Below are 12,970 nucleotides of genomic sequence, written 5' to 3' on the forward strand. Positions count from 1 at the left end.
CGATGCTGGCCTGCCATTCACGACGTGGGTTTTCGTTCTGTCCGGCGTTCCCTGTGTAGCGGGTACGGGGTCGGGGCGCAGACATCGTGTTGGGCCGCGCAAGACCAATAAGGGCTTTCGCGCGGCTGGGGAGGTCAAACATCCGGTGCATCTCAAATTCATTCGGGAAACGGTTTGGAAAAGTGACTGAAGCTCTAACGATTGTTGATAACGCAATGCGTGATGATTTATAGTGCCCTACACAGTATCCAACGGCTCAGAAAGGCTGCATTTTACAGTTCTTAATATATCTTTGTTTAGACCTTGTTATGTCTCATATGAGGCTTGCCATTTTACTGTGTATTGATATACTCGTTGTATTCTTGTATTTCCTAATAAGATATTAGGGGAAAAACAAAAAAAAAAAACTGCTCGGAAAACAAATGTTGGCGGGAGAGTGGGTGGAGGAAGAAATGCACCCGCACAATAGTGCATTCTCTCCCTCACACGGGACCTCTTTATAACAAAGATTCACACAATCCAACAAGCACCAGCAACCAAACCAAAAAAAGGACAAATTTCGATAAAAATAAATAGCCGTTACTAAAGCAAAGACCACTCAAGGGCCAGTGTATACATTAGTGTATAACCTACAATGGAGAAGAAACTATATGTTTTACCAAACACAATCTCGTTCCTAGATAGACAAAGAGCCCAACACAAGGCCACCACCATCACCAGGGTATTTTAATATGGGAAGTAAATTTCTGGTGAACCCGTTCAACTACAAATATATTGGAAGCCACCTGGACAATAAAACCCAGCTCTCGAGAAATTTTGCGCTAAAAAAGGGTGTTCGATAGACTTAATATGATGTAGAAGACAAGTTTTAACTCCCTCGAGGCTCTCATTCCCCCCCTCCTCGCTCTCATAGTGCTACAGTAGCTGGTCCCTCTCTCCGCTCGACCAGGCAGATCCGGAGCCACTCCGCCGGAATAGCCGGCCGGAGGCGGTGAAGGTGACGCGCCGGAGTAGTATAGGTTAGTCTAGGTCTTCTCTTTTTCTAGATTTGCTGTTTACCCTTGTGGATATTGGCGTGATGCCCGTGTTGAGGTGGTGGCGGCGGAGTCTGGGCTTCTCCCTGCTATTGGCGGCGGTGCTGCAGCTGCTCGTGGTGCTCCGGCGGTCGGAGCCAGAGGCGAGGGGCGGCAGGTTGGCGTCATCCTCTCCAATAAAAGCCTTCCTCGAGTCACCAGATCTGGGCGAGCTCGTCTTGAATCCCTCTCTCTCTGGCCACCGCGGAGGTGGAGATTGGGAGAGGAGCTCCGACGACCCTGCTTTTGACAGATCTGCTGGCTCCCTCTTTGGAGGTGATCTTCGTCGAGGGGAACACACGGTGACCAAGCTTGTCACCGTGATCCTTGGCCAATATGGTGGCCCGATTTCATCTTCCTCCATGGCGGAGGCCCTCTCGATCGGTTGCTGGAGCTCGACGCCACGAGGGAGACAAGTGGTTCGTCCCCGTCTCTCCGGTGGTCGCCAGGGGCTTGACCTTGGCGTCGGCAACGAGCGTTGGAGCATCATGCGCTCGGAACTCGGCGGAGACGCCTGGAGTTCGCCGGCGGTGCGTGGCGGAGACTACCTTGGACCCGATTGCCTTTTCTCTATTTTGGTCAGGGTGGTGTTTGTAAAGTGGAAAGCCCTTTCTTCAAATTTTAGGTTTCTGTGGGCAAGAGATGTTAAAGGTTTTTTTTTGTAAAATGTACCTGCCACTTGGTTCAATATAAGTGCTCCACCCGGGTCTTCTGACCCCTCTTATGTGCAAAAAAAAAAAAAAAAGTTTTAATTCCCTCAATCAGTACCATTTAAATTTAGCAAGGTTGTCGATGGAGACACCTTTCTCCTTCTCCTTGTCGAGTATGAATTTAGCATCCTCCGGGCTCACGAGGAATGCCCCTAGTTGGTATTTTTATTTCTCAAAGAAACTCAGATATGAAGATCAATCAATCGGTGACATATCGCACCAGAAAGGCAGAAACTATGATGCACGCCGTACGTCGTCGGAGGGAGACACCTTCTCCTCGTCGACGGTCTCCTTTGACCGGCGCGGTCGGCTTCCGATCGCTTCCAACTTTCCCTTCCTTTCCTCCCTTGGCGGGCCCCACTTCCCGCGTAAACTCCACAACCGTCTCATCGCCATCGCTCGCTCCGCTCCGCTGCCCCGAAGACTGAGCTCCATTCCGATTAATTAGACAATCTCCCTCAGTCGCGCTCGCGCCGGCCGCCGTTCCTATCCCGTCCGTCGTCGACCCCGAAGCCGCGAGAAGCACGAGGCGGAAACAATCATAGGACCTTTCTCCTCCTCCTCAGACGGCTCGACGGCAGCGCGCGCGAGGAGTAAGTAACCGAGGGCCCGTTCGATCCGGCGCTATGCCCGGTGGTGGGCGGGCGGAGTCCCATCCGGCGGCGACTTCGTCCTCGTCCTCTTCGTCGTCGGCGGGGCGCCGTCGCGGAGGCGGCCGCAGGAGGCGGCCCGGCATACTCGCCATCCTCCGGGTAACTACTAATCGTCTGCTCTGCTACAGTTTCTTGCTTGGTGAAGTTGTGTTTTTTTTTTGTCTGCGTCTTCTAATTGAAGCCGAGTGATCTAGTATTGTCGATATTTTTTTAGCCAATGTTTGCCCAACGTGGGCAAGCGAAAGCTCAAACAAAAAATTATGTAATAGCCAAATTTTGGCAGTAGGGCGATCTTGGGCAAAAACCAAAAAAAAAAAAAAAAAACAGAGCCTCTGCACCTCCTGCATCTTACTTTCCCACTTGCTATCTACACTCTATATCTATACAAATACAGAATTCTGGTCTGGTCTTGCTGGTCCTTTAGCTTAAATTGTCCAACACCCCTATTTTGGGGTGCTGGACATAGATCTGGTCTGGTCTGTCAGTCTGTCGACACCTCAAAACCATCCTTTGTGGACTTCGACGAGTTATTATGAGCGCTTTATCGGATTGGAGTTAATGGTGTGTATAAATAGTAGGACACCTGCTCATGCACACACGTTCCCAAAAATTTCAGGACATTCGCGGTGCAATCGTGCAGAGTGTGCTAACCTTCAAATCATTTATCCAGACTGAATCAGAGCAACATAATGATAACCATCTCTTCCACAATTAGATATTGGTGGTAACAATTAAAATTGGCTGTCTAACTAGTTTGGGTGTATTACTTGAGTGCCCTCATTCCATACCACAGCCCTTAGCTATGTCCGTCCTTTGTGTCTTAAACTTCTAATATGTTATTTCAAATTATGGGCATTTTTCCTTTGAGTCTTCTTTGAGAAATTGAATGCTTTTTGTTTTGTTTGTCGAGATTATTTCAATTTTATTTAATATCCGTTCAAAGTATTTGCTTAATTAGGACACATTGAATTAAAAGATAATGCTTCTGTACTCTCCCGGAAAGACAAGAATCAGCATTCTATATTGTCAACATGGTTCTTACCTTCTTGATAAGTCTTAGAACGATCTAATTCTATTTTCTCAATTATGTGCTTTATAGTTTTATGGCTGCTTTTGACCAATATGAAAGATGCTCAATGTAGAGAGGTTGGCATACATTTGACATGTCTTCAGCGGGAGTTAATAATACAGTTCAACTTGTGTTTTAAAGGAGATGAAAATACTAATCACAAAGTCTGGCCCTGGAAGGCTGGAACAGTGTGCACCTATGTAGTCTTGGTTCCAGGGGTGTATCCAGTGGGGGTGCCATGGCACCCCCTCCAAAATACAGTTTTTCTTCTTAAATACAAGTATTAGGACTAATTCCATGCTATATCAGGTATTAAAATGCTAAATGATTAAATCTTTGTGGTCAAATTAAGTGTGGCACCCCACCTATCTGATCCTAGATCCGCCACTGCTTGGTTTGGTTCAACCATGTCACCAATTCTGAATTGATTCTCGTTAGCAGGCCCCTAGCCTCTTAAGAAAGCTGCCCCTAGTATTTTAACAAAGATAGGTACTAACAGGAAAGAAAATACTTAACAAAATGGACCAAAAAGAGAGCATGTACACTGTATATGTAATTATATATGGCCTATGGGTAAGTTACACTGATATCTCTGCTAGTTAGAAACTGCAATAGATATCCTGATTATTCAGGACGTTTTGGATTCAGATATCCTTTTTTGCTTCATTTGGTCATTGCTTTATTAACCATTACAATTTCTGTTAATATGATTCTATCGATATTATCTGATCTATTTCATGTATCTATGTAAAGTGTGCAGTATGTCTCGATTCATCGTCTTCTGATACTGGAAGAGGACGGAGTAAGTCGCCAGGCAACAAAGTAACACATGGATTTCACTTAGTTGAAGGAAGATCTGGCCATGACATGGAGGACTATCATGTAGCAGAGTATAAGTACGAAAACGATCATGAACTTGGTCTCTTTGCCATTTATGATGGCCACTTGGGAGATACTGTGTCCAGCTTTTTGAAAGCTAATCTTTTCAACAACATATTAAAAGAGGTAAGGTTTACCCTTTTTGTTTTTCTTTTCCATCCGTGTAAAAACATGAGAGGCATGCTATGTATATATGAAGTGTTAATTTCAACGAGATGTTTGTATGATATTTTTGTAGCCTCTCCTCTGGACGAACCCTCAAGAAGCAATAAAAAATGCATACGGCTCTACAAACAAATATATTCTGGAAAATTCTAAGCAACTTGGACCAGGTGGGTCAACAGCAGTTACTGCTATTGTAGTTGATGGCAGGGACATGTGGGTCGCAAACATAGGCGATTCGAGGGCTGTTGTATGTGAAAGAGGTACTGCTATTCAGGTTAGTGTTGATCATGAACCCCATACAGCTGATGAACGGAAGAGGATCGAAAAGCAAGGTGGTTTTGTTTCTACTTTTCCTGGTAAGTGTTTTGTTTTTTTATTGTTGTTGTTTCCATTTACAAGGTACAGTTATCTTAACTATGTGCCCATAGGTGATGTTCCTCGGGTAAATGGCCAACTTGCTGTTGCAAGAGCGTTTGGCGATGAGAGCCTGAAGGCGCACTTGAGCTCAGAACCTGATTTTAAGCATGTACCCATAAACTCAAGTGTAGAATTTGTCATACTTGCCAGTGATGGATTATGGAAGGTATGTGCTTGCTTTCCTTTGGAATATTCATTTACATCACGTCACGGAATTTATAAGCTATAACTATGCGTTGGATAATTTTCATTTTGGACATCCTTTCGTCTTAGTATGTATTTACCCTTATTTGTGGAAGATCATGATAACTTTGTAAGACCGATGTGACTTAAGATGGGCTAAGTTAGTATTTTTTCATCATGTAACCTGGCCCTAGAATCTAGCTCTTGGCCGTCCACAGTAGATGGGCAGGTAATAAGCATGAGACAAAGTCACTTTCACATGTACTTCGAGAAGTTCGATCTAGTACCCCTTGGTAAAACAGTTTAATTTCGTGTTCATAGGTGAAACATCCATATGTATCTGAACAGAAAAGCATCCATATTCGCTGAGTGGTGGTATTCCTAAAATTTTCTTATAAGATAGCCTCTTACTGTCTCTCTTTACCGGGTTTAGGTCGTCAAGAACCAGGAAGCCGTTGATCTGGTGAAGTCAATTAAGGACCCACAGACTGCGGCGAAGCGGTTAACATCCGAGGCACTCGACAGGATGACCAAGGATGATATTTCGTGCATTGTCATCCGTTTCCGTTGCTGAATCTCATACTCTCACACCATCCATCTCACGAGCCTGGATCTTCCTCCTTGCAGCGTCTCCCTGCGGTTGTTTCATGTGTTGAATCTGTGTACGTTGCGGCTGATGGCATCTGGTTCTATAGTAGCTCAGGATTGGATTTACTTTACGGCATTGTTTATTCTTCGGTGTACATAACTATATATATACACGTTAGAAACAGTAGACTGCTCATCTCAGGAAAAGGAATAACACACTGCCCGTAAGAAGTCCATATTGGTGTAAAGCTTGTAGCCGTGATTGTGGTGAACTTGTGATGCCTTGTGTCTTGGCTCAACTCTTTTATGCATGCACATGCTGGAAGTAAAAAATTGTTAATGTAATAATATTTGCATGTTGGTAGGACACAAGATTGTCTACATCTAGATTTATTTTCAGATTTTTTTAAAAAAATCCAAGTCTTATTTTTAAAATTTTCAAAAAACGAGGTACATGTAACTCGAGCTACGTTTGCGGTTTTCCTACATTTCCTAGCATATAATGTACATTTTTTTGCGGGTAAAACCAGTCTTATTAAGCAGCAAGGGTTAGAGACAGCTTCGGTTTCCTGAAGAGCAACATCGTGACCCGAACCGAGCCAAACTACAGTTGATCTTGCAATATTTGCAAGACAGTGGTCATCCTAACCTACCCACAATCTACTTATACTAAGTTGCAAACTCTACCTTGACATGCCAAGGCTTTAATCTTACTCTGAAGCAGAAACTTAATTCGGCTCCTGGGTGCGTATGATCCCTCTACCATAAAAACGTATTTTCAAGTGTTAAAAAATTTAGACAAAAAAATTTACATGTACATTTCCATAATATATGTGTGTTCGCCAAGTTTCACGAAAAAATGATATTTTTTGTAGTCTACGTGAAAAAGAGAAAATTTATCTTGTGACAAGTCTTTATTTTAGCACCGAATTTTTTCTTTTTTACACACGCCACACGACAACTCGTTTTTTCACGAAACGACTTTGTGAGCTCATAGCACATGAAGATAGACGTGCGAAATTTTTGTTTCAAATTTTGAAATTTTAAAATGTGTCTAACATGCATTTCGAAATAAAGGGAGCATATGCTCCCATGTGCCAAAACATCACTCCCTGAACCATTTGGAGTATGGATCTATCCTGTTCCTTACCAAGAACAGCTTAGATGGACCATCTGGCTACAGTATGTGGGACGCTGACTTCCGAGCAGTAGCCAGATGAAGGCCCTCTAGACAAGCTTTCAGTTCTGCTTCAAGGGTTTCACGAGTCACAACAACGCGGCATAAAGGCAAGCAGAAAAAAATGGTTGCTCCATGTTCATCTCATAAGATCATACCTCCTAGTACAGATAGCATTATATTCCATTGCATAACCGACCTACATGTCCGCTCCGTCTCCGATGGCCTTGGAGGTGCGGTGGACCACAACCTCTCGTCGGCCGGAGGGTTTTTGTTATTTGTTAGGTTGTTTTCAATGTCTTCTTCGGGATGTTGAAGTAGCTGCTACATGCTGAAGTCATAATAAGGTATTCCCCGCCCTACCTCGTTCTGGTGGAGCGCCTTGCATCGGCGAAGGGCGAGGTGGAGTCGTGTGCCTGACAGATCTCCTGAGATCCGGCCTGTTTTCTATTTTCATGTTCGTTGGTGTGGTTTCAGATCAGTCTCTTCCGATTTACGGTTGCCATCTTTAGCGATGGTTGTTCCTCTGGTACGCTAGTCCTTTTAGGTCTTAGCACGATGACTTCCCGTTTGTTAAGTACAACAAGCTCTACTATGACAAATTTTGGCTGGCTCCGCTGATATGTGTGTGTGTGTGTGTGGGGGGGGGGGGGGGGGGGGGGGCATGGACAGCGTCGCGCCTTGGACTCACGTAAGTGTTTGTAGTCGTCGGTGGTCCAAAGATCTAATTATAATTTTTATTGCTTTTAGATCTGTTTGTACTACTATTTGTACTTCTTATTGATGATTATTATATTCATAGATTGAAGGAATTTTCGTTAAAAAAACAGACACGAGCACTAGATATAGTCATAATATATATAGACAAATAGGTGGACAGATAGGCAAGACAGCAAAACATTGGTAGACCCAGCGAAACTACATGCTCATCTCAAATCCTTGGATTACAGAGCAGCCACAACCTTGGCATTGTCATCAGCCTCCGCACCGTCAGAATCAGTCGAGGTAATATCAGCGAACACCAACGATGTTGAGCGAGCAAGCAACTTCTGCATGTACCTGTTGTACTTCGCGTTTACCTTGTCCACAATCACCTGATACTCAACATCATCGTTATCTGACTCATATTCACTCCATTCAAGTTCTTCATCCGTGGAATAATAACGTTCTGTCCCGTGCTTCTCCACCGTATCATCAGGCACTGTGCCTTTGGTCTCGGGGAAGGCCTTCTCCTCCTCACCCATGGACTTGCCAGAATCCACCTTGGCATCAGCATACTTGCCCAACTCAGAGTCAGAGAAGCCTGTGCCTGGCGCCACCTTCTGAGGCGTCGCAGCTGCGACGTTGGCGTCGCCGATGGCCTGCTCGGAGTCCTGGTCTGCCATCGCCCCGATCTCTGACCCGCCGCGAGGAGCGATTTCGATGTCGGGTGGGGATTCGTGGATTTCTTGGTCGCTGCGTGAAGACGGATTTGGTGATCTCGGGAAAAGGGGCGGCGGCGTCTCGATATATAGGCGCTGGGTGCCCTAGCGTTCCCGGGTCCGTCACGAAATCGCAGAGGAGAGAGGGAAAAAATCCTTTCTTCTTGAGCCGCGATGTACAACGGCGTGGGTCTCCCCACCGCGCGGGGCTCCGGCACCAGCGGCCGCGTGCAGTCCAACAACTTCCTCCTCCCTCCCCGTCCCTATCCCTATCCCTCGTCCGATTACATCTCCACTTTGATTGTTGTATCTCGTTTGCGTCCGACGCGATCCGTAAATGTGTCACCAACTAGGTCCAGCGGCTTGACGCATAGTGATCAGGTTGTTCGTAGGGACGCAAACTTGGTCAAAATATGCGTCTAGTTTGCGTCTCGGCGGACGCGTCGAGTGTCATCGAATCTCAAGTAGGACCCACGCGTCAGTGGCTGGGACGCCGCTAACATTCCCGCTAGTTGCCATTTCCTGCCTGAAAAATTAAACTATACCGGCGCCAACACTCCCTCCCCTTGCGATGGACGTCCACATCGCCGCAACCACCATGGATTCCGAGGAAACACTCGCAGCCATCGCCCCACACTCCCCCATAGCCACCACCATAGCCCCAATGGAGGCAACATCTCCGGCCGGCTCAAAGCACGCCGCCACTGGTGGCTGGGAAGCTAAGCCGAAGGTTTTTAAGAAGTCATTGTCGAAGAAGGAGAAAGCCGTTCAGGCGGCGAAGCGTCGCGGCCGGCGCAAGAATCTAAAGGAGTGGAATGCAGCGGCGGCGGTCGTCTAGCAGGCGCAGGCCGTTTCCCAAATGGCATGGCAGATGCAGGTCCAATCCAGCTCCCACACAGGCCTCCATCTTGGCCTCCTTCCAAGCCTAGCGGAGGCCATGCTCTTCGTCAAGCAAGAGATGATCGTCGTCATCGCTCCCCCGACCTCATCGGTGAGCTCGGCAAGTTTCTAGCTACGTCCTGAAACGCCTGCACCCTCGCAGATCCACGGGGCGTCGCGGTTCGCGTCCGGCGCCGCCAGTCCACTTCAATGGGGCCCCGGTTCCTGACCTGAACAAGACGTCGAGGAGCGTGACTCGTGCCCGGCCGCGACACAAAAGACGTGGCAGGTCCCAGAGGAGAGCATGCTGGTGCCCCGCACCCTGTTTGAGGAAATGACAGCATCTACTCGACGATGGACGGCCCGGTACGTTTGCTCTCTCAGTGTCTCGCTCTGTCGTGTGTCATTCGTCCGACGTCCGGTGATTCGTATGCCTATTGGACGAGACACAATGAGGACGATATTACAACCGTGATCTACGGCGACGGCTTCATCGGCAAAGTCGGTTTCGGGACAAAGACATAGGATCAGTGGACACAGACGCAAGATGGGGTGGACATCGATGGCGAACGACTGTTCTCCACCCAGGCCCACGCAGGAAACAACCGTCTACGTCGATGTTGATGAGGAGGGGCCAATGATACGTCTCCGACGTATCGATAATTTCTTATGTTCCATGCCACATTATTGATGATATCTACATGTTTTATGCATACTTTATGTCATACTAGCACAATACCCGTGCGTTGCTACGGGGATACCAGGTTTTTTTTGTTTAATTAAAATGATGAGGTTGTCGTTGTTATACATGTATATGTTAAACTATTTCGTTAAGATTAAAATATTATTTTATTGCTAAAATTATTCTCTCCTTTTCATCTCAAAACTAAATCTATATTTTTGTAGTATTTTTCTGGCAGCAAAAGTATTTTAAAATGGTTTAAAAATAATCAGGAACAAATAAAAGAAAACAGTTTTATATATAAAAAAGGGGCAGACCCTCCCAACCGGCCAGGCCCCGGAAGGCCCAGCCGGCAGCCCACCTGGCCCACCGGACAAAACCCTAACCAACCCCACCGACACCCCCTGTCACGTTTTCATCCCACCCCCCGCCGCCGACATTTGTTTCACGAAAACCCCGACCCTTCTTCCTTTTTCCCTCCCGGTCCTCCCACTCTCTCTCAGCCTCTCCTCTTCCCCGACCCCGTCGCCTCTCTCTCTCTCTCTCTCTCTCTCTCTCTCTCTCTCTCTCCATTCGCTCTGCCCCGACCCCGAGCGCCCCGTCGAGCTCCTCTCCTCGTCTCGCGTCTGAGCGCAGCGCGCGCACCACCCCGTCACCTCCTCCTCCCCAGCTCGCCTCCGCGCGCCTGCATATGCGCTACGTCAAGCCACATTCTCCTTCGTCCGGCCGTCGCGCGCCACTCTGCTCTGCTCCGCCCGGCTGACCTCGACGTCTGCGCCCTTCTCCATCTCTGCGTCGCAGTCCCCTGCTCGATTCCGTGCGTCGCCGTGGCCTTCCCCGACGTGGGCGCCCGTACTTGCTTGTCCTCGACCTTGCCCCGACGACTCCAAGCGCTAATAGTCTGGTGCCTGTGCAATGATGTTCGCTGTTGCTCAGCGCATGTCAAGGCCGGCGTTCCCAGCGCAAGAGCCGACAGAAGCCCGTTCAGCGGCCGCCCTGGAGAGCTGCGAGGCTCTTGGAGGAGCACCAAGGTTCCATCGACAAGCTCCTCCCCAATCAAATAGGAGGCTTGGAGATCGAGCGCCCGGCCGGCATCGGGTGGCGTTGTGGCGAACGGATCTCGGTCGACGCCGTTGCTCTTTTTCTTTTTGCTGTGCTGCTTATCTAGGACCGCGGGTTGACGTTCTATGTATCAAGGGGCTAAATGCAAAACGAACTTTTGGACGTACAACGTACGGCCGATTGCCGTTTAATACTAAAGATTTATGCATTTTCCGGCACTAACCTATTAACGAGATGCCGAAGAGCCAGTTACTGTTTTCTGCTGTTTTTGGTTTCAGAAATCCTAGTAAGAAAATATTCTCGGAATTGGACGCCCAGGGGCCTATTTTCACACGAAGCTTCCAGAAGACCGAAGATGATACGAAGTGGGGCCACGAGGTGGCCAGACGATAGGGCGGCGCGGCCTGGCCCTTGGCCGCGCCGACCTAGCGTGTGGGGCCCCCGTGTGGCCCCCTGACCTGCCCTTCCGCCTACATATAGTCTTCGTCGCGAAACCCCCAGTACCGAGAGCCACGATACGGAAAACCTTCCAGAGACGCCGCCGCCGCCAATCCCATCTCGGGGGATTCAGGAGATCGCCTCCGGCACCCTGCCGGACAGGGGAATCATCTCCCGGAGGACTCTTCACCGCCATGGTCGACTCCAGAGTGATGAGTGAGTAGTTCACCCCTGGACTATGGGTCCATAGCAGTAGCTAGATGGTCGTCTTCTCCTCATTATGCTTCATTGTCGGGTCTTGTGAGCTGCCTAACATGATCAAGATCATCTATCTGTAATGCTATATGTTGTGTTTGTTGGGATCCGATGGATAGAGAATACTATGTTATGTTGATTATCAATCTATTACCTATGTGTTGTTTATGATCTTGTATGCTCTCCGTTATTAGTAGAGGCTCTGGCCAAGTTTTTACTCTTAACTCCAAGAGGGAGTATTTATGCTCGATAGTGGGTTCATGCCTCCATTAAATCTGGGACAGTGACAGAAAGTTCTAAGGTTGTGGATGTGCTGTTGCCACTAGGATAAAACATTGATGCTATGTCCGAGGATGTAGTTACTGATTACATTACGCACCATACTTAATGCAATTGTCTGTTGTTTTCAACTTAATACTGGAAGGGGTTCGGATGATAACCTGAAGGTGGACTTTTTAGGCATAGATGCATGCTGGATAGCGGTCTATGTACTTTGTCGTAATGCCCAATTAAATCTCACAATACTCATCATATCATGTATGTGCATGGTCATGCCCTCTTTATTTGTCAATTGCCCAACTGTAATTTGTTCACCCAACATGCTATTTATCTTATGGGAGAGACACCTCTAGTGAACTGTGGACCCTGATGTCTACTTCCCCCTCCTTTTCCTGTAGACAGTGTTGGGCCTCCAAGAGCAGAGGTTTGTAGAACAGCAGCAAGTTTTCCCTTAAGTGGATCACCCAAGGTTTATCGAACTCAGGGAGGAAGAGGTCAAAGATATCCCTCTCATGCAACCCTGCAACCACAAAGCAAGAAGTCTCTTGTGTCCCCAACACACCTAATAGGTGCACTAGTTCGGCGAAGAGATAGTGAAATACAGGTGGTATGAATAAGTATGAGCAGTAGCAACGGTGCCAGAAAATAGCTTGCTGGCGTGTAGTTGATGGTGGTAGTATTGCAGCAGTAGTAACGCAATAAAACAGTAAACAAACAGCGATAGCAGTATTTAGGAACAAGGCCTAGGGATTAGACTTTCACTAGTGGACACTCTCAACATTGATCACATAACAGAATAGATAAATGCATACTCTACACTCTTGTTGGATGATGAACACATTGCGTAGGATTACACGAACCCTCAATGCTGGAGTTAACAAGCTCCACAATTCAATGTTCATATTTAAATAACCTTAGAGTGCATGAAAGATCAATTCGACTAAACCAAGTACTAACATAGTATGCACACTGTCACCTTCACACTATGTAGGAGGCATAGATCACATCAATACCATCATAGCAGTAGTTAACTTCATAAT

The 12,970-nt window shown here is 47.2% G+C and overlaps 1 protein-coding gene across 1 annotated transcript; it reads left to right on the forward strand.

The window, feature by feature from the left end:
• Positions 1–2,143: 2,143 nt before the first annotated feature.
• LOC127314514 (probable protein phosphatase 2C 44) lies at positions 2,144–6,036 on the forward strand. The gene is made up of 5 exons (XM_051344988.2): positions 2,144–2,535; positions 4,259–4,510; positions 4,623–4,905; positions 4,978–5,132; positions 5,583–6,036. The coding sequence occupies exons 1-5, from the start codon at positions 2,410–2,412 to the stop codon at positions 5,721–5,723; spliced, it is 957 nt and encodes a 318-aa protein (XP_051200948.1). The 5' UTR covers positions 2,144–2,409; the 3' UTR covers positions 5,724–6,036.
• Positions 6,037–12,970: the final 6,934 nt, after the last annotated feature.

This window comes from Lolium perenne, chromosome 7 (assembly GCF_019359855.2).
Source record: "Lolium perenne isolate Kyuss_39 chromosome 7, Kyuss_2.0, whole genome shotgun sequence".
Taxonomy (NCBI): domain Eukaryota; kingdom Viridiplantae; phylum Streptophyta; class Magnoliopsida; order Poales; family Poaceae; genus Lolium; species Lolium perenne.

Bases quoted from the DNA above. Each gene is read 5' to 3' on its own strand.
- LOC127314514 (XM_051344988.2), top strand. From the start codon at position 2,410: ATGCCCGGTGGTGGGCGGGCGGAGTCCCATCCGGCGGCGACTTCGTCC. The intron at 2,536-4,258 runs GTAACTACTAAT...ATCTATGTAAAG, and splicing joins GCATACTCGCCATCCTCCGG to TGTGCAGTATGTCTCGATTC. The intron at 5,133-5,582 runs GTATGTGCTTGC...TACCGGGTTTAG, and splicing joins CCAGTGATGGATTATGGAAG to GTCGTCAAGAACCAGGAAGC.